Source organism: Silurus aristotelis, assembly GCF_946808225.1.
Source record: "Silurus aristotelis genome assembly, chromosome: 5".
Lineage (NCBI taxonomy): Eukaryota > Metazoa > Chordata > Actinopteri > Siluriformes > Siluridae > Silurus > Silurus aristotelis.
Window position 1 is genome coordinate 8,828,423 of NC_139578.1, and position 26,856 is coordinate 8,855,278.

General features: G+C 38.0%; 2 protein-coding genes across 2 annotated transcripts in view; both read right to left on the reverse strand.

The window, feature by feature from the left end:
* The window catches only part of cacnb2b (calcium channel, voltage-dependent, beta 2b), a 61,098-nt gene extending 47,324 nt beyond the window's left edge, over window positions 1–13,774 (reverse strand). The window contains exon 1 of the mRNA XM_083541760.1: window positions 13,291–13,774. Within this exon, the coding sequence (XP_083397886.1) occupies window positions 13,291–13,338 (48 nt within the window). The 5' untranslated portion in view covers window positions 13,339–13,774. The remainder of the gene's footprint in view (window positions 1–13,290) is intronic.
* Window positions 13,775–21,492: 7,718 nt separating this feature from the next.
* tmem236 (transmembrane protein 236) lies at window positions 21,493–26,091 on the reverse strand. The gene is made up of 4 exons (XM_083543084.1): window positions 25,774–26,091; window positions 24,492–24,564; window positions 23,513–23,636; window positions 21,493–22,307 (listed from the first exon to the last, which is right to left on the reverse strand). The coding sequence occupies exons 1-4, from the start codon at window positions 26,025–26,027 to the stop codon at window positions 21,709–21,711; spliced, it is 1,050 nt and encodes a 349-aa protein (XP_083399210.1). The 5' UTR covers window positions 26,028–26,091; the 3' UTR covers window positions 21,493–21,708.
* Between the last annotated feature and the right edge of the window lie 765 nt (window positions 26,092–26,856).

The window sequence follows — 26,856 nt, forward strand, 5'->3', positions numbered from 1 at the left end:
GAGCAGTAGTGAGTTAAGGGCTTGCTCAGGTGCCCAAAACTGGCAGCTTGGAGGTGTTTAACATGTATCATGTTTACAGCATGTGATATGTATGTAAGCATATGTACAGTGATTAAATATAACGGTTATATCAGTGCAGAGATGTGGGGACATCATTAAGCCTTTGCTATGTTTCCACACGGACAGTTAATGAGGTGATACCGGAGAGACTGCACCTCTTCGAGTCAAGTCAGGAAGATTATATCTAGAAAATTATAGACATTTTACAGATTTGAATGATGTATTGTTTTTATCTGTACGATCAATAAAGACAGTAATTTAAGTTTGTGTCGCCATTATGAGGGAAAACCCCACAAAACGCCACCTAGAGGGTTAATGGTGTGAATCATGGCGGATTTTGGGGTTTAATTTTAAACTTGGTGCATAAATAAAACAAAGATTTACTGATTACTGACCAGTATGATCCTCCACGCCTACTTAGATCAAAAGGTGCTGACTATCTGTTGGTTCCTCAAATAATGAAGGCTACAGCAGGGGGCAGATCTTTCTCTTATAAAGCCCCACAGATATGGAACAGCCTTCCAACCAGTGTTCGGGACTCAGACACAGTCTCAGTGTTCAAGTCGAGGTTGGTTCAACTTGTGCTGCTTACATCTGTATTCGCTTCCTACACCTTTCTTTAGCATTAAATTCTTGTGTCGATGGTTTGAAAAGAATGATAGACCTGATCTAATCACGCTTCCCATCCTGTTTTTTTTCTAATGGCTTAGTGGGTTAAGGCTGTTTCTTTGCTAATGTTGGTGGTCAGGGTTCAAACCTGGCTTTCTGTCTGCTAGTCATGAGGTAGGTTAAATTCCTGATTCCTACATCTTCATATTCTTGTTTTGATGGGTCAAAAAGAAAGATAGACCTGCTCTAATCAGGCTTTCCAAGTTGTCCTTCCTGATGGTTCAGTGGGTTAATGCTGGTGCCTCGCTAATGGTGTAAATCAGGGTTAAAATCCTGCTTTGTCCCTGCTAGTCACGATATGGGTTTGTTTCCTACATCTGTCTTTAGCATTATATTCTTGTGTTGATGGTTTGAAAGAAAAGATAGACATCCTCTAAACAATCGTCGCAGCCGGTCCTTCCCGATGGTTCAGTGGGTTAAGACTGGTATTTCGCCGTTAGTGGGGTTCAGGGTTCGAATCCTGCTTTCTGTGTTTCTGTGTGGTCTGAATTTCTTGCTTTGAAGCATGAAACGAAGGATAAACCCCCCCAAAAAAGAAGGTGTGTTGTGGGACTTGATGGCTTTGTGATAAAAGCCTTGCCTCTGAGCTCAGAGGTTGCTGGTTCGATTCTGGCTTGTCCCCACACTGGGTAAGCTGTATGGAAAGTAGTGTGTGGTAAACAATGGAGTGGTTGACTGTGAACAAAGGTTGTAAAGACCTGCTGCTTCACAGCCTTAGAAAAAGTGAGGGTGATAGGTTTTTGGCAGAATTTTTCCCTATATATGCAAAACTAAATCGATACTTTTTTGGACGTTTTTGCTTCATAACCCCCTGTTTTCAGCTTCTCAGACGCTGGGGGGGCAGATGCCCGGATATTGCCCCCCTGCTTCAGGATACGCCCTCCGAACCCGAATCCACATCCAACCTTCCACGCAGCCATTCCTGACACCTTCCACACTCTTAACTTTGAGCCCTGGCCAGGTTTTGAACCAGCAACCTCTCAACCCAGAGGCAAAGCTCTTCCAATTGAGCCACAGGATCTCCTCCAAGGACCTGATTTTTAGGACCTTTTTAGGATCTTTTTTGCTTCTTTTTTAAAACTTTTTAAACAATTTAAAGGAAAGCTAAGCGGTAGGAATCGAACCGGGTAAGTCAGATAGCAGAGACCACTTAACTGACCATTACACCAACACAGGAGAGGCAAACAAGCCTTTGCTTTTTGGACTCTTGGCTTTTCTATAGTTGGGCGACCAGTGTTTTCTCTTAGATCATAATTGTAGAGGGTCAAAACTACTCCTTCCTGTACATTCTCTCAGTAACCGGAAGTCTATGAGAAGTGACTCAGGTACAAGAACCACATCTCCAACACCTGCACCACTGATATACCATGATTTACCAGCAACCAATTTTAATGAGCTTTCGTTGTTCTGTTTTTTACAAACTTCTTCTAATGTTCAATATGAAACTAGAGGTAAGAATCTAACCAGGGAAGTCTTTCATCATAGATCGCTAATGGCATTACTTCAAAACTTAAAACTTTGTTAGACATGTAAATAAGCAGGAAAGACAGAGACAAAGACAAAGAGACACAGACACAGCTTTAGAAAGAGTGAGAAACAAATAGAGAGACCGCAAGAGAGAGAGACATATACAGTGAGACAGAGAGATTTACTAAAAGAGACACAGAGACCATTAGATAGAGAAAATAGAGAGACAAAGATAGCGAGATATAGCCACTTCCTGTTGGAAGTGTTTATCCTGAGCGACTCTTAATGATCTCATTTACTAAATGAGCAGTAGTGAGTTAAGGGCTTGCTCAGGTGCCCAAAACTGGCAGCTTGGAGGTGTTTAACATGTATCATGTTTACAGCATGTGATATGTATGTAAGCATATGTACAGTGATTAAATATAACGGTTATATCAGTGCAGAGATGTGGGGACATCATTAAGCCTTTGCTATGTTTCCACACGGACAGTTAATGAGGTGATACCGGAGAGACTGCACCTCTTCGAGTCAAGTCAGGAAGATTATATCTAGAAAATTATAGACATTTTACAGATTTGAATGATGTATTGTTTTTATCTGTACGATCAATAAAGACAGTAATTTAAGTTTGTGTCGCCATTATGAGGGAAAACCCCACAAAACGCCACCTAGAGGGTTAATGGTGTGAATCATGGCGGATTTTGGGGTTTAATTTTAAACTTGGTGCATAAATAAAACAAAGATTTACTGATTACTGACCAGTATGATCCTCCACGCCTACTTAGATCAAAAGGTGCTGACTATCTGTTGGTTCCTCAAATAATGAAGGCTACAGCAGGGGGCAGATCTTTCTCTTATAAAGCCCCACAGATATGGAACAGCCTTCCAACCAGTGTTCGGGACTCAGACACAGTCTCAGTGTTCAAGTCGAGGTTGGTTCAACTTGTGCTGCTTACATCTGTATTCGCTTCCTACACCTTTCTTTAGCGTTAAATTCTTGTGTCGATGATTTGAAAAGAATGATAGACCTGATCTAATCACGCTTCCCATCCTGTTTTTTTTCTAACGGCTTAGTGGGTTAAGGCTGTTTCTTTGCTAATGTTGGTGGTCAGGGTTCAAACCTGGCTTTCTGTCTGCTAGTCATGAGGTAGGTTAAATTCCTGATTCCTACATCTTCATATTCTTGTTTTAATGGGTCAAAAAGAAAGATAGACCTGCTCTAATCAGGCTTTCCAAGTTGTCCTTCCTGATGGTTCAGTGGGTTAATGCTGGTGCCTCGCTAATGGTGTAAATCAGGGTTAAAATCCTGCTTTGTCCCTGCTAGTCACGATATGGGTTTGTTTCCTACATCTGTCTTTAGCATTATATTCTTGTGTTGATGGTTTGAAAGAAAAGATAGACCTCCTCTAAACAATCGTCGCAGCCGGTCCTTCCTGATGGTTCAGTGGGTTAAGACTGGTATTTCGCCGTTAGTGGGGTTCAGGGTTCGAATCCTGCTTTCTGTGTGGTCTGAATTTCTTGCTTTGAAGCATGAAACGAAGGATAAACCCCCCCCAAAAAAGAAGGTGTGTTGTGGGACTTGATGGCTTTGTGATAAAAGCCTTGCCTCTGAGCTCAGAGGTTGCTGGTTCGATTCTGGCTTGTCCCCACACTGGGTAAGCTGTATGGAAAGTAGTGTGTGGTAAACAATGGAGTGGTTGACTGTGAACAAAGGTTGTAAAGACCTGCTGCTTCACAGCCTTAGAAAAAGTGAGGGTGATAGGTTTTTGGCAGAATTTTTCCCTATATATGCAAAACTAAATCGATACTTTTTTGGACGTTTTTGCTTCATAACCCCCTGTTTTCAGCTTCTCAGACGCTGGGGGGCAGATGCCCGGATATTGCCCCCCTGCTTCAGGATACGCCCTCCGAACCCGAATCCACATCCAACCTTCCACGCAGCCATTCCTGACACCTTCCACACTCTTAACTTTGAGCCCTGGCCAGGTTTTGAACCAGCAACCTCTCAACCCAGAGGCAAAGCTCTTCCAATTGAGCCACAGGATCTCCTCCAAGGACCTGATTTTTAGGACCTTTTTAGGATCTTTTTTGCTTCTTTTTTAAAACTTTTTAAACAATTTAAAGGAAAGCTAAGCGGTAGGAATCGAACCGGGTAAGTCAGATAGCAGAGACCACTTAACTGACCATTACACCAACACAGGAGAGGCAAACAAGCCTTTGCTTTTTGGACTCTTGACTTTTCTATAGTTGGGCGACCAGTGTTTTCTCTTAGATCATAATTGTAGAGGGTCAAAACTACTCCTTCCTGTACATTCTCTCAGTAACCGGAAGTCTATGAGAAGTGACTCAGGTACAAGAACCACATCTCCAACACCTGCACCACTGATATACCATGATTTACCAGCAACCAATTTTAATGACCTTTCGTTGTTCTGTTTTTTACAAACTTCTTCTAATGTTCAATATGAAACTAGAGGTAAGAATCTAACCAGGGAAGTCTTTCATCATAGATCGCTAATGGCATTACTTCAAAACTTAAAACTTTGTTAGACATGTAAATAAGCAGGAAAGACAGAGACAAAGACAAAGAGACACAGACACAGCTTTAGAAAGAGTGAGAAACAAATAGAGAGACCGCAAGAGAGAGAGACATATACAGTGAGACAGAGAGATTTACTAAAAGAGACACAGAGACCATTAGATAGAGAAAATAGAGAGACAAAGATAGCGAGATATAGCCACTTCCTGTTGGAAGTGTTTATCCTGAGCGACTCTTAATGATCTCATTTACTAAATGAGCAGTAGTGAGTTAAGGGCTTGCTCAGGTGCCCAAAACTGGCAGCTTGGAGGTGTTTAACATGTATCATGTTTACAGCATGTGATATGTATGTAAGCATATGTACAGTGATTAAATATAACGGTTATATCAGTGCAGAGATGTGGGGACATCATTAAGCCTTTGCTATGTTTCCACACGGACAGTTAATGAGATGATACCGGAGAGACTGCACCTCTTCGAGTCAAGTCAGGAAGATTATATCTAGAAAATTATAGACATTTTACAGATTTGAATGATGTATTGTTTTTATCTGTACGATCAATAAAGACAGTAATTTAAGTTTGTGTCGCCATTATGAGGGAAAACCCCACAAAACGCCACCTAGAGGGTTAATGGTGTGAATCATGGCGGATTTTGGGGTTTAATTTTAAACTTGGTGCATAAATAAAACAAAGATTTACTGATTACTGACCAGTATGATCCTCCACGCCTACTTAGATCAAAAGGTGCTGACTATCTGTTGGTTCCTCAAATAATGAAGGCTACAGCAGGGGGCAGATCTTTCTCTTATAAAGCCCCACAGATATGGAACAGCCTTCCAACCAGTGTTCGGGACTCAGACACAGTCTCAGTGTTCAAGTTGAGGTTGGTTCAACTTGTGCTGCTTACATCTGTATTCGCTTCCTACACCTTTCTTTAGCGTTAAATTCTTGTGTCGATGATTTGAAAAGAATGATAGACCTGATCTAATCACGCTTCCCATCCTGTTTTTTTTCTAATGGCTTAGTGGGTTAAGGCTGTTTCTTTGCTAATGTTGGTGGTCAGGGTTCAAACCTGGCTTTCTGTCTGCTAGTCATGAGGTAGGTTAAATTCCTGATTCCTACATCTTCATATTCTTGTTTTGATGGGTCAAAAAGAAAGATAGACCTGCTCTAATCAGGCTTTCCAAGTTGTCCTTCCTGATGGTTCAGTGGGTTAATGCTGGTGCCTCGCTAATGGTGTAAATCAGGGTTAAAATCCTGCTTTGTCCCTGCTAGTCACGATATGGGTTTGTTTCCTACATCTGTCTTTAGCATTATATTCTTGTGTTGATGGTTTGAAAGAAAAGATAGACCTCCTCTAAACAATCGTCGCAGCCGGTCCTTCCTGATGGTTCAGTGGGTTAAGACTGGTATTTCGCCGTTAGTGGGGTTCAGGGTTCGAATCCTGCTTTCTGTGTGGTCTGAATTTCTTGCTTTGAAGCATGAAACGAAGGATAAACCCCCCCCAAAAAAGAAGGTGTGTTGTGGGACTTGATGGCTTTGTGATAAAAGCCTTGCCTCTGAGCTCAGAGGTTGCTGGTTCGATTCTGGCTTTTCCCCACACTGGGTAAGCTGTATGGAAAGTAGTGTGTGGTAAACAATGGAGTGGTTGACTGTGAACAAAGGTTGTAAAGACCTGCTGCTTCACAGCCTTAGAAAAAGTGAGGGTGGCAGATTTTTCCCTATATATGCAAAACTAAGTCGATACTTTTTTGGACGTTTTTGCTTCATAACCCCCTGTTTTCAGCTTCTCAGACGCTGGGGGGCAGATGCCCGGATATTGCCCCCCTGCTTCAGGGTACGCCCTCCGAACCCGAATCCACATCCAACCTTCCACGCAGCCATTCCTGACACCTTCCACACTCTTAACTTTGAGCCCTGGCCAGGTTTTGAACCAACAACCTCTCAACCCAGAGGCAAAGCTCTTCCAATTGAGCCACAGGATCTCCTCCAAGGACCTGATTTTTAGGACCTTTTTTGGTTCTTTTTTAAAACTTTTTAAACTATTTAAAGGAAAGCTAAGCGGTAGGAATCGAACCGGGTGAGTCAGATAGCAGAGACCACTTAACTGACCATTACACCAACACAGGAGGGGTAAACAAGCCTTTGCTTTTTGGACTCTTGGCTTTTCTATAGTTGGGAGACCAGTGTTTTCTCTTAGATCACAATGGTAGAGGGTCAAAACTACTCCTTCCTGTACATTCTCTCAGTAACCGGAAGTCTATGAGAAGTGACTCAGGTACAAGAACCACATCTCCAACACCTTCACCACTGATATACCATGATTTACCAGCAACCAATTTTAATGACCTTTCATTGTTCTGTTTTTAAAAACTTCTTATAATGTTCAATATGAAACTAGAGGTAAGAATCGAACCAGGGAAGTCTTTCATCATAGATCGCTAATGGCATCACTTCAAAACTCAAAACTTTGTTAGACATGTAAATAAGCAGGAAAGACAGAGACAAAGACAAAGAGACACAGACACAGCTTTAGAAAGAGTGAGAAACAAATACAGATTTAAATGATGTATTGTTTTTATCTGTACGATCAATAAAGACAGTAATTTAAGTTTGTGTCGCCATTATGAGGGAAAACCCCACAAAACGCCACCTAGAGGGTTAATGGTGTGAATCATGGCGGATTTTGGGGTTTAATTTTAAACTTGGTGCATAAATAAAACAAAGATTTACTGATTACTGACCAGTATGATCCTCCATGCCTACTTAGATCAAAAGGTGCTGGCTATCTGTTGGTTCCTCAAATAATGAAGGCTACAGCAGGGGGCAGATCTTTCTCTAATAAAGCCCCACAGTTATGGAACAGCCTTCCAACCAGTGTTCGGGACTCAGACACAGTCTCAGTGTTCAAGTCGAGGTTGAAAACGTATTTATTTAGTCAAGCCTTTTATCAGTAGATTTTTCTTAGGTAAAGGCTCAGATCTGGAGGGAGCATGGATATAGAGTGTTTGGTGAACTGGTATATTTGTATGCTGTCGTCCCCTCACATTCACACGTTCACTCAGGTTTGTTGACGGTGGTGTGGTGGGTCGTCTCTTATCCCAGAGATCCCTCATGTCTGTGTTACCTTCTGGTTCTCCCTTTTAGTTATGCTGCCATAGCGAGTCTTGCCGGAGTCCAAACTGCACAGTGACATTAACTTTCATACACCAATAGGGACACTTAATAATCCATATCCTTCTCTTCCCGTCACCCTCCTCTCTCTCTCTCTCTCTCTCTCTCTCTCTCTCTCTCTCAAAATAAACATGCTCCTGAGGCTCCAGTGACCACTGTTCCTGCCCCTCTCCCCTCCGTGGATCTTCACACTTCTGTGCAGCTTGGGACGGTCTGTCATCAACACCTTGGGTGGTTCCATGTAATTCCGGATTAGAATGGGTGCTTTAAGGATGGATTGGACTGTAGTTAATGTCAGCAGTATGCTACACTGACTCAGGAATACTGTTTGCTTCTGATCATCATCACTGTACCCCGCAACATTGTATATCTGCTTCAAATGGACATTTGGTGCAACCCAGATAAGGATGGGTTCCCTCTTGAGTCTGGTTTCTCTCAAGGTTTCTTCCTTATGCCATCTCGGGGAGTTTTTCCTTGCCACAGTTGCTCATCAGGGACAAACATACTTACAAAGAACATATTTACGTTTAATCACCACATTATCTGTGTAAAGCTGCTTTGAGACAATGTTTATTGTTAAAAGCGCTATACAAATAAATATAAATTGAATTGAATTGATTAAAATATTTTTTATCTGGAGTTAATTTATTTATTTTAGATCTAAGTAAAGAAAGGATGTCGTGGATAAATGTATTTTTTGCCAAAGGTTTAAATTTCGCCTCTTTTTTTTTTAGTTATTTATTAAAATTTTGTATAAAAATGGTGAAACAGAAATGCACGCTGAATTGATAGCGCGTTAATAAAATTCACGTATTCTTATGCGTTTTTTTACTTTCCGGACTCCATGCGCTCTCCACGGCTGCGCTTTCTTTCCAAAGCGCACCCCGGATTACCTTTTTCCTCCCATGCGTTTGCCTGTGGACCTCGCCCCTCCAGGGCGTACCACGGATATCTCTCTCTTGTTTGTCGGGATTCTATGGACTGCCGTGTGTGTGTGTGTGTGTGTGTGTGTGTGTGTGTGTTTTTGTGTTAAACTCTCCGTGTTTTCGTTAAATCAAAGCGAACTGTGCTCCGGCTTTGCCTCCACTCATTACGCTGCATAACAATTACATACAGTATTATTTATGTACCTGTATTATTTAGTATTAATACTGCTAAAAACAGGGCAAAAATTGTTAATAAATGGGTATCGGTGGAGGTCGGGAACGGATTAATTGGTTTTTACTTTATTTCTTATGGGATAATTACATTCGCATTTCGACCGGTTTTAAGGAACGGATTAAAGTCGATAAGCGGGGTACCACTGTACATACATACATACACATATGTATATGTGTGTGTGTGTATATATATATATATATATATATATATATATATATATATATATATATATATATATATATATATATATATATATATATATCGGTGGATATGACAGGAAAACGGTTGTTCGGCTGAAAATATTTCACCAAATCAATGGATTAAAACTAAAGTAACGGAAAATAAATAGTGGAGTAAAGTACTAATACCAAAAAAATCTACTTAAGTACAGTAACAAAGTATTTGTACTTCGTTACTTTCTACCTCTGCTAGCTTGACATGAGCCTTCTGAAGTTTCTCTGAAAACTAAATATATGAGAACACCACATGAGCCAGGACCCCCTAAACGACAGGAAATAGCCAACCTAAGTCAATCAAACAGATGGGAGAAGAGGTTTAAGAGAAACATGGTAAGAGATAAGAGAAGACCATAGGCCTCAGACATATCAAGCAGCACTATATGACTCCGTCTTTGCTCTGTATAATCCTCTGTAACTGGTCAAAACCGGTGTGTTTAAGGTGGAGCCTCATCTTTTGGTTATACAGTTTTGCCCACCAAATTGCCAAAGGTAAACATGCGAACCAAGCACAATTTTTGCTATTGAATAATATTATTACCATTAATAAAGTTTATGTATGTAAAGCGAACTATTCAGTTCTCATTAGAACACATGGAGGTACCTTTAAGAGCCATCATCTTTCAATCTTTAAAGGGATAAATAAAGGAGACAGAAGAAAATGTTTTTGTTGCCAAATGTAACCTATAAAAACATAAAAGCTGCATGAATGGAATTAATGGAAAGATGGCAAACATTAAAACTAAAAATCTCATAGCTTTAAAAAGTAACTGATCTACAGATCTAGAACATCCTACTGTTTTACATTTGAATGACTTTATACAGTGCCTTCAGGGTTTTTTTTGTTCCACATACACCCAAAATCTAAATTTTGCTTTTGAAATCATAACATGTTATTTTTTATTATGCTTTATTTTCTATTTTGATTTAATAAATAAATGAAATAATGAGAGTATTTTGTGTTCATTTAAAAAATAAGCGCTTTTCAGCTACACATAAACAACACTTTAAGATACAGTCCATTCGGCAGATAAGGTCTCAGATATAAACTCTGATTTTCTCTGTGCTGGAAAAAAACAATAACCAAAACCTTTTAAGCATATTTCCATTCTGAATATAAATTTCAGCCTTACACAATGTGGTCACATCAGACTGTCAGAAATTGGCACCGGACATAATATTGTTCCTGACTTGAGCCAAAATCACGTAACAATAATGACCTTTAATTCAGGGTCGGAACCTTGCGTAAGTGAGGATTCATTTTAATCAAATTCTACCCTGCATGAAGCACTCAACTTCTGGATAGTGTTTAAGGTCTGTTATTATGTCTGAGCTCACAATAACATTGGTGGCTTTTTTAAATTCTCAGTGCTTTTAGATTTGTGAAACATTTACATAGACGCATAGAAGTTTGTTAATTTGTTTGTTTGTTTTTAACAAGACTACCAAGTTCACTAGCACACTTGCCAAAGTAAAGGAAATTGCATAGGAGGACATTGCCAGCCAAAGACATAAAATAAGAAGGGTGAGCAAAGGGAATGAACAAAGCAGTGGTGTAGCACAAATAGAGTGTATGGTGCCATGCCAAATGAAACAGCATCAAAAGCCTGCTGGAGCGTTTTCATTTTTATAATATGGCATATCGGATGTCCTTCAACTAGTGCTCTGTGTGGCCTGGCACACTGGCGCATGCACACACACACACACACACACACACAAACATACACACACACACACACACACACACACACACACACACACACACACACACACACACACACACACACACACACACACACACAAATGGAGAAAATCCTCCTGCTGTAGGCCAGTGGCTAGACAGCCAGACAATCACTTAATATAATTCCGCATTTCTCAGTGCCAGCAAAAGAGTGAGGGTGGGAAAGAGTGTGTTGAATAAGGGCTAATAAACTGAACCTTAAAGTATACATACAACTCCATTTTATTTACTTTGTCCTTGGTTGATGTGTTATGCTTTCTAAGCAAAAGATTTCTGTGTACTAGATTGATCAATTGTCAATTTAATGCACTAACTTTAATCTTAGCAATACAAGAAACATGTCTATATATTGACCAGTGCATGAATAACGTGTGAAAAAGCTTTTTTTTTTACAGTTTTTCTCAGTTGCTTTGGAGCATTTCTCGAATCATCCTTAATATTTGCAAATCAGTAAGTGCATTCTCAAAACAATGTGTACAAACAGCACAATACATTGGATTTCTTGCAAAAGCCTGTTTTTTGCTTAAAATCCTTAGTACTTCTCTCAAAAGAAAGTATTTGTGTCAATGAACATATCATTACCATCAAAATAACATGTCCTTTTATCATTGTTTACGAACAAGATAGCCAAAATGTTTAGTCATTTTTTTCAATATTACAATGTTTTATTTTAGTATTTTCTGATGTAAACTATGTTTTGGATTACAAGTATTAAAAATGCATGAGGAACTATGAACTATGAATTTCAACAGCACAAATTTACTGTATGTGGGATATTGATTGTAAGAGACTTCACACAGGATTCACACTTTTTAAATGTTCTTTACTAGTGGACTGACTAAAAAATTACAATATAATGTCATTGTGATAGAAAATAAAAAGACACAAATGAAAATTACAAAAGTTAAACATAGGAAACACTTCTTAGGCAGAACTGCACATGCCGCACTATACAGTGTAATCTGTCTCTACCCCCTGACGTCCCAGTCTGTCGGGCCACAGATTTTCATCCACATCACAACAGATATCATCTCTTGCAATACCATTGTGAGGCCATGATTGACAACATGGTCCACAATAGTGGCTCTAATTTCATGTGAAATGTGTTTATGTCTCTGACCTCTTCTTCCTCTTCCTCTATTTTGCCTCCTTACACTTCCAGCATGCAATTTTTATTTTTGGCTCTTGACCATGTTCATTTCCTAGTTGTTCATTTTCAACAATTGTAAATCCGTGTTTTTTACTCTTTTCATATACACTCGCCAATTACAATAAAGGTTCACAAGATTTACCCTTGACGTATGATTCATTCCTGTTTTCCTTTTTAATCACATCGAATAAATTAACAGGCCATTTGGCGTGCCTTTTCATAGACTCCCTGATGCATCTTCAAGGGTCCAAACTGGGTCCCTTAATGTTTGCAGTTATTCTGGAGTGCCTTGCTCATCAGTTTTTTTAATTGTATGTATAGTGCTGCAAATATCTAAACAGAAGGTTTTGAGAAACAACTTGATGAACTTAATGCAGACACCTGCATGAATCATTTTCTAATAGACAATGCAGGGATTTAAAAATAAGACTGACTCACTCTTAGTGTGAGGTGTACAGTAGCTCAGGGTTTTTTTGTTTGTTTGTTTGTTTTTTGAAGAGTACCAGACTGGAAATCAAATGTACTGAAAAGTGAAATAAACTGTGTGGCTTTATTGTAGACTGCTGTCTTTATTAATAAAACACAAAGAAACAATCTATTTTCAGTGAAATATTGTGATTGCAATATACTGGAGGGTTTACCTATACAGGTCAATGACTAATATCTGTGTCTAATACAACAGTTTATAAATAATTGTTGCAGAAACTACAAAAATATGGGACCATATACACTTGTAGCAGTTCTGCTATAGATAAATTATTGATAGATGACATGAGAGTCATGCAGAAAGGAGCCACCCTGGACATCTGTCTATGTAGGAACAGGTTGGTATTATTCCATTCACATTAACATGGAAAACCTTGTTTTAGCCAAAAAATCTAATATGGAAAAATCTAATATCGCAGAAATCTAATATCTAATATCTAATAACATTTTGTGTTACACAAACAGACCTACAACATTCTTTTCTGTACTTTTCAATGCTTTGAAATGAATACTCTTTAATAATTGTAAACTGCTGAGAACACATTCTCACTGCTTGAACCTCATGTTTTGCCAAACACAGATCAAATCAAGCACTTTTTACTTACATAGGTGGACTGTACTTGCCGCCAGTGTCCCAGACCACAGCAAAGCATCAAGAGCACATCCAGAGGTCAAGATGAGGTGACATCCAAAGCAAGCACTGGTCACTTCATGGCTCCCATGGAGCTCATAATTTCCCATATAAGAGAGGTCCGTTAGATATGTTTTAAGAGAATGTTGTCCATATAGACTTCACTCATATCTGCAGCACACAGACACGAGCAGTGCATGAGTTGGAGCAACAGACTGAATGTTACATTCGAAAAAAAATGACTCGGATCTTCGCTGGCTTGGGATTCCACAGCCACACACTTAACTGGCTTCAGGTGTGTGTGTCTCATTCTTGCGAGCATCCCTTTGATACCTCTGATGTGAGCCTGCTTTATTTATTTATAAACTCTCACTCACACACACACACACACACACACACACACACACACACACACACACACACACACACACACACACACACACACACACACACGCGCACGCACACACTCACTCACTCACACTCACTCACACTCACTCACACTCCCACAAGCTTAGAGTTTAAAGATTGATTCACAGCAGCGTAAATGTCATTTTCCTATCTGACTTTCCCTGCGTCAGTCTTTCCCTCCCACGCCAGCCAATGAGAGCCGAGAGTAGTGCCGCGTCTCTGTGAGCATCTCTGTCTCCAGTCCATTTAGGCAGAGGCATGAGCAAACACTCCCTCCCTTTCTCTTTTTTTGTCTATTTTTTTTTTACCTCAACAGCTCCTCACATTCGTCCCTCCTCAGAAAACTCTTTCTCCCTGTGTCTTTCCCTTATTCTTGTTACATTACATCCTTTTCAATTGTCATTATTCTCTTTTATTCCCCACAGCCCTGTTTTTCTATCTGTCCCCTCCAATTACCTGATACCCAAACCACTATATTGTGACTTTTCACCTTTTTCGTTTCCATCCACGAGAAAATCCATGTACACAGAGTACATAGCGCATGAAACACACTGCCTGAATTCAAATGGGGTTCAATGCTGTATAGTGCTCATCTCCTCTCCTGTAAGCCAATCAGATCACACACTCTCCACCCATCATTCTCATCATTTTTTTTTAGATTCTTTTAAGTGTGTACTGTATTGGCATGTCTTTTCTGTATCTTCTTTATTTTCTGTAGCCTTAGGAGGCAATTAAACAGTTCTACCTACTCAGGTTTTTTGTTTTCTCTCATGGCATAGATGATTGAAAAGCAACATTATATTGTGTTATTTTGCTGCGTTTATATCTATTTGTAATTGTTTTGTATTTTCTTAATAGTCACAAATATTAAGTACTATTAAATACTCAATATTAGGTTTAGGTATTTAGGAGGTCACTTACTGCACTGTCAGTGTTAGTGTTAAGATTGTGCCTAGAGCCAAAGGACTGCATCCCCATCAGACCCCTCCATGTCACATGACCTAGTCACATGTCACTGATCATTTACACCTACATTTACATTTACTGCATTCGGAAGGCATCCTTATACAGAGCAACAATTATCTCATTAATACAACTGAGCAATTGAGGGTTAACGACCTCGCTCAAGGGCAGCAGTAGCAGCTTGGTGGAGCTTATGACCGGATTTGACCTCATGAATTTCTGTTTTGAAATCTGACACCTAAACCACTGAGGTACCCAGTGGCAGGCCATCAGGGCCTTTTCTGCTAGCCAGAACTCTATTAGAATCACTTTTCTTTTACATTTTTGTCAATGAATATGTATTAAATTAATCCCAATAGTTTATTCTTTTTTCATGCTTTCTCTCAAATAGTGTAAATTTATTTTTGAGTTTCTATCCAATCAGATTTTAGCCATCACTTCACAAGATGCTGGGGTCAACAGGAAGCCCTTCATAGTCAGCACTGTAGGCTCTTGTAGCGAAAAATCCATATTGTTTGAAGCTGTTTCTTTAACCACTCAGATTAAAAGCTGGAGTCACTGAGGCCATCTAGCAGGTGTCCAAACACGTCAGCCTTTGATTAGATGGTCAGAGCTCACAAGTCAGAGTAATTGTTATGAAAATGTATTCCCTCTGCATAAGATACCTGTCTGTAAACTACTAATGGTTTCTATAACCGTGGTGTAATAATAATAGTAAGAGGTGGACTGATTCAGACAGGACACCACTGAAGGCCTAGGTGTAAAATGCACAGCCCATCACTGGAGGTACCACTTCCACACCGAAATCACATTGTCTTGTAATTATATGCATGTATTTTATATACATTAAGTGTCATCTTTTATAGAACTCATTGTATCATGTTTAATCTTCATGAGCCTAGTCACCATGTTCAGGTTATGTTTTTTTTTGTTTTGTTTTCATTGTTCTCTCTTTCACGTGTGCTATTGTATTGCATATTTATTTTATTATATTGTACATTCAATTTTATTACTTTATTCTTGTTTAATTCTTTATTTTACTCACAATTGTATGTCACAGATCATAAAAAAAAAAGCATTACAGTAAAACCCCGTTGTACGAGCATCCTATAGTACGAGCAAACAGCGATACGAGCGACCTTGTTCGCAAAATTGTTCCCTGTTTCACAAACAAATTTCGAAGGCACGAGCAAACCCACGCTGCCGGTTCCCCGTTTTCGACAGAGGGAAGCATCAGTCGCTTAGTTGATGACGTATCACTCGGTCGCTCTCGTTGTTCATTGCAGCAAAAACGTTAATTTTTTTAGTTTTATATTTTTATTTCACTAGAAATCTTGAAAAATGTCTCCCAAGAAAATCAGTGATGGTGCTGTTATAACGAAAGTAAATAGAATTACCATGGAAACCGAGGAGGTTATGAGCGTGGTGCTCGTCATACACTCGCAATCAACCACTACCACATGAGTAAGTGTTAAATTTTGTTTACATTACGGTAATTTGCGGTGTATTTGTTTGTTAAAATAGGTTACAAATACTTTTTAAGTGCAGAAAAAAGCGATCGAATGAGATCTCGGAACGGATTAAATCGCTTTTATATTCATTCTTATGGGGAAAATCAGATCGAACGTATGAGCAAATGGACCTCCGAGCAATTTTCAAGAACGAATTATGCTCGTCCAACGGGGTTTTACTGTATCATTATAAAAATAGTCTGCACTTGCTTCCAGCTTCTCCTTTAAAACATTACACAATGCTCCATTGTGGACATTTAATAGATAATCTATCATAACAAAAAAAAAAAGTTTTTTTTTGTTTTGTTTTTTGTGACCACGTAAAACATCCAAACTAACAAAAAGTGAAAGTGGTTCAACAGATTCTAATTCCTCTATACAGTGATTTGCCAAATGATTTGATACAGATCAGATTTGATATAATCATCACATTTTTTTCTGGATTACAAAAAAAAAAAAAAATCATTCAAAACAGATTACTCCAGGTAAAATTTTCTATTGCAAACACAAATGCTCTTAAAACCCATTTTCAAAGTGTTTTTAGGCTGACTTTTGATTTCTATGGTTGGCATCAATGGAAAAATGGAGACTTGATCACTTGACACACAACATATATTAAAAATATATACTGAACCTTGTGTATGCTAAGAAACACACCACTACTCACTACTATATAAAACCATGGCATTAGTTATGCTTGAATGTAAAAAAAAAATAAAAATAAAATGTTACATGCGTTGAAATGAACATATTGATGACCATATTCATAATATTTACAATATAACACAATGTGTGACATAGCTATAAAGCCAGTGACATTGAACAACTAAAAAAATCATCTGGATTATTAACATAAATCATGCAAGTACAGTGCACTTAAGCTTTTTCTAATTGTTCTACAGACCAAAATATTTTAAAGGTTCAAAATTATGTAATATAATGTAATATGAATTGAACTTTGGACAGACTGTTCCATCTTTTTACATAACATAAAAAAAAACCTGCACCACCTCCCCCCTACAATCGATACAGTATATGGCAAAAACAGCGTTGACTGCAATTACAACTTCACTTTTTTTTTTTTCTCTGTTAGCTTTGCACTTTTATTCTATATTTTGCCCATCCCTTTTATTCCACATCATTTAACCCCTTTCAGCTTGGATAGAGATGACATTTATTCAGCAATTTTCTCAATTGTATTGTAGTGTTGGCTTTGAGTCCCTCACTGCAACACAACTGGAAATAGTTTGCACCAGGGCTGATCTATCGGTTTTGCAGAAGTGGGATTAAATATAGCTAAGTAAATTATACTTTTTTATTTACTTTTTACTTTTCAATTTAAATAATTTTTGCAAACTACATTACACACCACCTTCATCAATTATACTAAAATATTTTGTGCAGACCCATTATATACAGTAAAAAACAAAGGAAATTGATTTGAGTTTCAGGCTGTACCACTGCAAAATGCATGACACTATATGAAGTTTAAATAAAAAAACAAAACAATGTTGGTTGTACAGGTTTAAAGCTTTGGGGTTTTATATTATGTGTAGATATACATAACTGCCATTAGGATTGCCTCAAGGCATGTTGATTGTTTTATATATATATATACACACACACACACACACACACACACACACACACACACACACACACACACACACACACACACACACATATACACACTATATTGCCAAAAGTATTGGGTTACCTAGTCATAAGTATGGCTTCTGGGAAGCTGTTTCATTACATTTTTGAGTGTGCTTGTGGACATTTGTGTTCATCAGCCACAAGGGTACTAAGAAAGGCAGGTACTCATATAGGTGAGGAGGCCTGGGGAGCAGTCAGAGTTCCAATTCTGTAGGGCCACTCAAGATCTTCCTCTACAAAGCATGTAAACCATATCTTCTAGGAGCTCACCTTGTGCACAGGGGCATTGTCAGGCTGGAACAGGTTTGGGTTTCCAAGTTCATCAGCTTTGTCATAACAGTTTAGAAAAGAACCGCATATAGCAGGAAAGGTCAGGTGACCCAGTACTTTTGTATATATACAGTAATTTCCTGCTTTACCGTGGTTCGAATCTCGCGCCCTTGGTTTATTGCCACAAGTTAATTTGTTTCGCTGATAAAATAATGAAATTTATAAATAAAAATATTATGTATTAATTATAAAATGAAGTAAAATGTTAATACAGTAAAGTACTGCATACATAAAATAGCATTTTTGGGGTGGCATCAGTTTATCGCAGATTTTCTTTTATCGGGGGGAAGGGTGGTTTTGGTACATAACCCCCGTGATAACCAGGGGATTTCTGGATTTTCTGGATTTCTTATACTGTATTCTTATTTCTGGATTTTCTGGATTTCTTATACTGTATATGTGGTCCGGAAATTACGGTGTGTGTGTGTGTGTGTGTGTGTGTGTGTGTGTGTGTGTGTGTGTGTATATATATATATATATATATATATACACACACACTGTATATTTCTGTATATATATATATATATATATATATATATATATATATATATATATATATATATATATATATATATATATATATATATACAGAAATATACAGTATATATATATATATACTGTATATATATACTGTATATATATATATATACACACACACACACACACACCGTAATTTCCGGACTATAAAGCGCACCCTTATATAAGCCGACAAATATATTTTTTTTTAACATAAATAAGCTGCACCTGTCTATAAGCCGCAGGTGTCTACACTAATGTATTTTACACAGGCTTTAACAAAGACACGTTACACACGGTGTAACAGGTGAAATATTTTGCTCTTCCTTTAGGGGCATAGTGGTATTTTGGGAAAAGACCGGCACAGCATTTTTCCGGTATTACTGCGTGTGTTCAAGACGATGATTATGTCCTTATTATTTTTTGATGCTCATTTCTAAGTTTCTTTGACTAACCCTTAACGCTGTTGCCAAGAAAAATAAAAAAGCACGAATATTTGGAAACCTGTCTGTGCTTATATGATTTCTGTTGCAACTGAGCAGTGAGCTCTCCCTTCACCCAGACTCAACGCGTTACAACGGCTTGTATCTAAACAGTAGCCGACCAAGTAAGTCATTGTTCTCTGTCTTCCTCCTTCCTTTCACAACTACAGTGGTAACTTGACCTACGAGTGCATTAATGTACAAGTTTTTCGAGGTACGAGCGGTCACTCGGTTGATTTTTTTGCTTTGTTACGCGAGCAAGAAATTGAGGTACGAGCTCGAGACGCCGCTGCTAGATGGCGAAGCGAAGCAAGAAAGCGAAGATTGTTACGAAAATTAAGATAAGCAAAGAAAAAAAGATTAAAATTTTAAAGTTTAGGGATACGTAGTGTACAGGAGTGATAGTAAAAAATGAGTTTTCCCTTCGCCTCCGCTATTTTAATGCCATATTTAAGTATTTTCAATATGGAAAACTGATTTGATGTGCGAGCAAATTGAGATACGAGCTTGGCCACAGAACGAATTATACTCATAGGTCAAGATACCAATGTATTTCTCTGGGAGGTTTATCTTTTGTCTGGTTCCTCTCAAGGTTTCTTCCTTATGCCATCTCGGGGAGTTTTTCCTTGCCACAGTTGCTCATCAGGGACAAACTTACTTACAAAGAACATATTTACTTTTAATCACCACATTATCTGTGTAAAGCTGCTTTGAGACAATGTTCATTGTTAAAAGCGCTATACAAATAAAAATGAATTGAAATTGAATTGAATCGTCGTGCTGGAATGGTGAGGTGTGTGCGTGAGGTGAGGTACGTTATTTCGTTTCCGTTTGGAAATTTCATTGGTCTAATGTTATGTCGCTCAGTTTTTTGGCTTGAAATTTGTGAATCCAGGAAAAATGCTTAAATAAGACGCTTCGTTGTCTTAGATGCGGGGTTCGAAATGTGGGGAAAAAAAGTAGCGGCTTATAGTCCGAAAAATACGGTATATATACAGTGCCTTGCAAAAGTATTGACCCCCTTGGCGTTTCTCCTATTTTGTTGTCTTACAACCTGGAATTAAAATGGATTTTTTTGGGGTTTGTATCATTTGATTTAAACAACATGCCTACCACTTTGAAGATGCAAAATGTTTTTTATTGTGAAACAAACAAGAAATAAGACAAAAAAACAGAAAACTATTCTAACTATTCTAACTATACTAGCGTGCATAACTATTCACCCCCCCAAAGTCAATACTTTGTAGAGCCACCTTTTGCAGCAATTACAGCTGCAAGTCTCTTGGGGTATGTATATATAAGCTTGGCACATCTAGCCACTGGGATTTTTGCCCATTCTTCAAGGCAAAACTGCTCCAGCTACTTCAAGTTGGATGGGTTCCGCTGGGGTTCCCACAGCATGATGCTGCCACCACCATGCTTCACTGTGGGGATGGTGTTCTCGGGGTGATGTAAGGTGTTTGGTTTGCGCCAGACATAGCGTTTTCCTTGATGGGCAAAAAGGTCAATTTTAGTCTCATCTGACCAGAGTACCTTCTTCCATATGTTTGGGGAGTCTCCCACATGCCTTTTGGCGAACACCAAACGTGTTTGCTTATTTTTTTCTTTAAGCAATGGCTTTTTTCTGGCCACTCTTCCGTAAAGCCCACCTCTGTGGAGTGTACAGCTAAAAGTGGTCCAATGGACAGATACTCCAATCTCCGCTGTGGAGCTTTGCAGCTCCTTCAGGGTTATCTTTGGTCTCTTTGTTGCCTCTCTGATTAATGCCCTCCTTGCCTGGTCCGTGAGTTTTGGTGGGCGGCCCTCTCTTGCCAGGTTTGTTGTGGTGCCATATTCTTTCCATTTTTAAATAATTGGCTTTAATAGGGCTCCATGGGATGTTCAAAGTTTTGGATGTTTTTTTATAACCCAACCCTGATCTGTACTTCTCCACAACTTTGTGTCTGACCTGTTTGGCGAGCTCCTTGGTCTTCATGGTGCCGCTTGCTTGGTGGTGCCCCTTGCTTAGTGGTGTTGCAGACTCTGGGGCCTTTCAGAACAGGTGTATATATATATATATATATATATATATATATATATATATATATATATATATATATATATATATATATATATATATATATATATATATTATATATACTAAGATCATGTGACACTTAGATTTCACAATTACGTGACTTCTGAAGGTAATTGGTTGCACCAGATCTTATTTAGGGGCTTAATAGCAAAGTACAAATACATATAAATACATATGCATGCACCAATTTTCTGTTATTTATTTTTTAGAAGTTTTTGAAACAAGTTATTTTTTTCATTTCACTTCACCAATTTGGACTATTTTGTGTATGTCCATTACATGAAATCCAAATGAAAATCCATTTTAATTCCAAGTTGTAAGGCAACAAAATAGGAAAAACGCCAAGGGGGGTCAATACTTTTGCAAGGCACTGTATATTATATATAATGTAGTGGTTTACAATTAATACACACACGCGCGCGCAAACACACACATACTCTTCTGAGGTATCAGAACATGCTTCCTCTGTTAAACACCTTCAGTTTTGTCAAAAAGTGAAAGTAAACAAAAGTCAGACATGAGAGCAAATTCTTCATGATATAGAGTATTGGAGTCACATAACCATAGAGAATGACCAGGCAGACCCGTAAAACCAGAAAAGGCAGGTCCTGGGCTACTACTCCTAAAGTAGTTAGCATTGGATTGTGAGGAGTTAAAACCCCACGCAAAATTGAGAAAAAGCTTAGAATGTAGATAGGAAAGACCCAATTTGAGTAGTAAATCTTCTGAACCCCAGCTACTCTGATCATTTCCACTGTATCCAGCCAGAATACAAATGTATCCAGGAAGAGCTCATGGCGAGGATCTCTAACACACATGAAGCGAAGACACCCGAAGTCATAGTAGGATTGAGAGTATAGGTAGGCCGTACTGGAGGTACGTGAGATGCCATCCATGTTGGCCCAGCGTCCTGTCGGTGATGTGTTTATGGCTTCTGACCTCGGCACCGAGCCATTTGCAACTCTGTTAGCTTGCAGTTGCGATGACACAGTGGACACCTGCTCCAGGTGAGTCAGAACAGGCCCAGGAACCTCAAAGTCTAGCCTATCTGTTTATTGAGAAAATACATTAAGAATAATAGAAATTGACCAATAAATACTTTGTCAATTAAGTTTCAATTGCAAACAATCACTGACCACTTTAATACAAACAGCTGTAAGCTTCATGCAATTATCTGCAAATTATTGAATCATGTGGCAGTTCTATGCATAAAATCATGCAGATATAGGTCACTTGCTTCAGCTAATGTTTAAACCAAACACTAACAAAACATAAATTTGCATTACTTTGACCATGGTGTGGCTGTCAGTACCTTACAGTACATACAAGAATCTACAGAATTTCCACTGAATAGTGGAAAAATAATTCCACTCTTGACAGTCATATTTAAGAATTTAACACCAATACAAGTAGGCATAAGCTCACAGAAATGTAACATTAAATGTCAATTTTTTGTCCAGTTTTAATGAGTGCCCACAGACCTCAAATTCACATAGACTATATTTTTCCCATTTTGATGTTTGATGTGTATGAGGTGGTATCAAGAAGTTTTAAGGCTAGCTATGTATATAAAAATGTACTTTATTTATCTATATTTACACACAAAATAATCCTCTTACACTGCAATACAGTTTCTGCCACTTCAGCAATATGTCCTGGAAGTCTTCTTTTCTAAGCACGTCATGCGATTCATGCTGGATCTCCGGAGTGGTGCCAAAACGGTGACCTATGAACTGGATCTTCATCTCCGGGAAATGGGCGAAGTTTGGCCAGTAGGGTGTGGGTGGATGTGAGATCGTGTGGATTGTTCTCCGGACGATCACCATGCACAAGTTGCCAAATAGTTTTGACATTTTCCGGGGGTTGAGCTTATTAAAGGTCTTCAGAATTTAATGTTTGCTCTTTGTTCTAACTTGCTTTCCTTGATGAAATCGCAGACATGGTAACACAGGTGGTCAGAATAGCATCAGTTAGCACCTTTAGTCTCAAAACCTTTTGATGGCACATCATATATTACCTGGAAACCTGTATCTGAATAGATTTTTAGTGTATTTGCCTCATGATTTGCTGACTGCATAATGGCGTGAATTGTACTGCAATTTTAACACTTTTTAAATATATATATTGAACTATTTTCAAAACCATTGTAAAATGTTTGTAAATTTATCTACAGTTAATGAATATTTGAAAACTCGTTTCGGTTATAAATGAACTGACTTTACTTCAGTTCAATAATTTGTCATAAATTAATACCTTGTCCTCGTAGGCGATATGGACGAATTTTCTCTACAATGTCCACACAGATGAGGGCAAAGAGCACCAAAGAGACAGGAAGCTCGTTAAAATGGTCATGTAAAATTTCTGCATCCAACTGAACCTGCCAAGATGTAAATTGGAGTCAGAAGAGCATTGTTACATTGTTAGACAGATTATATATATATATATATATATATATATATATATATATATATATATATATATATATATATATATATATATATATATATATATAATTATATTATATATATATTTTTTATACAGCATTAAAGATTATTAAGCTTTTAAGTTAATAAATATTGCGCAGCAGTATATGTCACGTTTCATCAAGGAAGTTGTTGTATTTGTTAGCCACTGAGTTATAACCCGTAACGATCGTTATTATAGCTTTATGTTAGCTGTAATAGAAAAACCATTGACATTCCACTGGTTTGACCCGAGTTAATGATAAAACCGTTGTTTTGAGTGTGGCTTACTGAATAGCACACACAAGACCATTCACCTTTCTTTTAAAACTGTAGAAGTAGAACCTTAGTGAAAAATGATGACACATTTGCCACTACCATTTATAATTTTCGGTTTAACTACAAATTAAATGTTCTACTATTATTTGAAGAATACCAAAGTTGCTTGGTCATATTAGTGCATTAGAGCTTACAACATAAAGTTTGTTTCCAGCTAATGGTATTGATAGATTCATTGAGGCTAAAAAAGTTACATTTGGCTATCTTTATTTTTGTTACCTACAATTAATGTACATAAAAACTTTATAACTAATTTCTTGAAAAGAATTAAACAGTTCCTTTAAAAGTTGGTTCAGCTTTCAACACCAACTCACAAACTGTCACATGCTTGGTAAAGTAGAGACCTTCAGTGATAATTAAATTTAGAATCTGCATATAATGAAATGTTTAACAAGATTATAAGTGGATGTACAACCAGAGTGGAATTTTACCTTCGAGCTGGAAATGACAATGGCAAAACATGGTAGCGTGCAGAGAAGTGCATGGGCAAGAGTGACAGGTCTCCTGTGGAAGAAGAAGAGATTTTCACATGTTTAGTTTATTCAAGAAAAATATCTCTGGTACAAAGGGAACTCCTTGGATATACAGTATAAAGGGAAGTAGTTGCTAAGTTGTTGGTCTTCTGATCAGCTGGTTATGAGTTAAACTCTTAGCACCACCAAGCTGCCACTGCTGGACCCTAGGGCAAGACCCTCAACTGTTCAGTTGTATGAATGCGAATATTGTTAATCGCTCTGAATAAGGGTGAAAATAATTCTCACAACAGGAAAGTATCGCAAATTTATTTCTACTTGTTATAGAGACAGGCTAAACTGCACGAGATTACATTTATGTTTTTAGCCTTTGGTAGGCACTCTATTCTGAGTAATTAATTCAATTTATCTTTATTTGTATAGTGTTTTTAACAATGGATATTGTCTCAAACAGCTTTATAGAGATAAAGCAGTTATAAAAGAATGTAAGTTTTTACCTTATAATTGTAAGTTTGGGCAAGCCAGTGGTGACTGTGGCAAGGAAAAACTTGAGGAATGAGGAAGCAACATTTTCAGTGGAACCAGACTCGAAAGGAAACCCTCATCTGGGTGGCAGCAAATGTCCATTTATTACAACTCCATCATTGTTGAGATGTGCAGTGATAGGCGATAAAATGCACCCTGTGGTCCTGAGCCATTGTAGTAGATATAGTGATATTAATAATCTTCTCTGAATTACTTACAATTATCTTATTTATATAACTATGCAGTTGATGGCTAAAGGCCTTGCTTAAGGGCCCATGAGCATCAATGATTTAAACTCCCTTCAGGACGGAAGTGTAACGTTTTACCCACTTCTCATTACAGGCGCAATTATAGAGTATATAGCCTATATTTTTTAATATGATTCAAACAGGCATTGTTATATATTTTAATCAAAGCACAATTAGAATATTACTTCATTACAAATTTTGAAAAAAATCACATTTATTAGCTACCCACTTCAGCACCATGACACCCCAACTTATTTGCAGTCACACCTCGAAACACACACAGAGAGACACACACACACACACAAGCAATCAATGGGATTCCAAAGCATTTCAGAGATTTTTTGTGTGTATATCTGCCCAACCTGCAAATTCTATTTCTAATATGTGAGATGCAGTTAAGACACACAGAAGGATACACGGTGAATGGTGACTGAGGGTCATTACATACAAAGACAAAACATACTTACCAGTGGGTAACTTCTTCAAGGAAACCCCTGGAATTCAGGATGAAGTACTTTAGTGGCACCCAGACAAACAAGGACACAGAGGTCACATAGGCTATGGATGCTGCCACCACCAACCAGTAAGCCGTCCTGTTATTTAATTCCACAAAGCTTAGAAGTGATGCAAAGCGCTCCAGAACCACAAACACAGGCACACACAGACATGCAAATTCTAACACCTCATACAGGATAAGCTTGACAGTCCTTCCAGAAGGCATCCTGATTTGGTGCTGTCTGTGTGAAAATAGTAAAGTTAATAGAGTTAAAGCCAAGACAGGTGCATCCACTACCCCCACTGATACACACTTGTTCACACAGTAAACTGACTGCTGCTGTGGACTCTGGACACTGCTACTGCTTACACTGCACTTCCAGTCCTATTCATTTTTATTGTCATAATGATGAAGCCATGCTTCTCTCTCTCCCTCTCTCTTTTTTTTTTTTTTACAGAAGTCATCTGAAATCCACTACTATTTTTGTATAAAATTCTGCACGGGTAATGGATATAGAAATACACACAGTGACCACTTTAATAGGAACATCTGTAAATTTATGCCACTATTAATTAGCCAATCATGTGGCAAAAGCACAAAACATATCAGCTTCATTTAATCAAATTAAACATGGAAAAAATTTTATTTCAGTGACGTTGGCCTTCACAGTTGTCCATGCCAGACAGGATAGTTTCAGTTTTTTAAGAAATGGCAATCATTAGATTTTCACAAATAACCGACTGGTGTGAAACCTATAAACATGTAGAAAGTGTCCAAGGGCTTCTTGTTAATAAAAAAGGGTAAAGCAGAATGAGAGTAGTTTATGATTTATTTTTTTTTTATAGTGTTCTGCTGAATCACATGACTGGACAATAAGACAAGTGAAAGGAAAATGAAAGTCACAAGCGGGTGAGAAAATAAAGCACTTTTAAGAACTGCATGCAAACCTGAATCTAAATAAGCTTCAAAAAATGGATTTCCCTCTGGTTAAAGAAACAAAAAATTTTTTTTTTTAGCTTGTTTTACCATTATTATTATTATTGTGTGTGTATGT

Coding starts and splice junctions, on each gene's coding strand:
- tmem236 (XM_083543084.1), bottom strand. CDS start 26,027: ATGCCTTCTGGAAGGACTGTCAAGCTTATCCTGTATGAGGTGTTAGAA. Junction 23,637..24,491: donor TTGTCATTTCCAGCTCGAAG/GTAAAATTCCAC, acceptor ACATCTTGGCAG/GTTCAGTTGGATGCAGAAAT. Junction 22,308..23,512: donor ATATCGCCTACGAGGACAAG/GTATTAATTTAT, acceptor CTCAATAAACAG/ATAGGCTAGACTTTGAGGTT.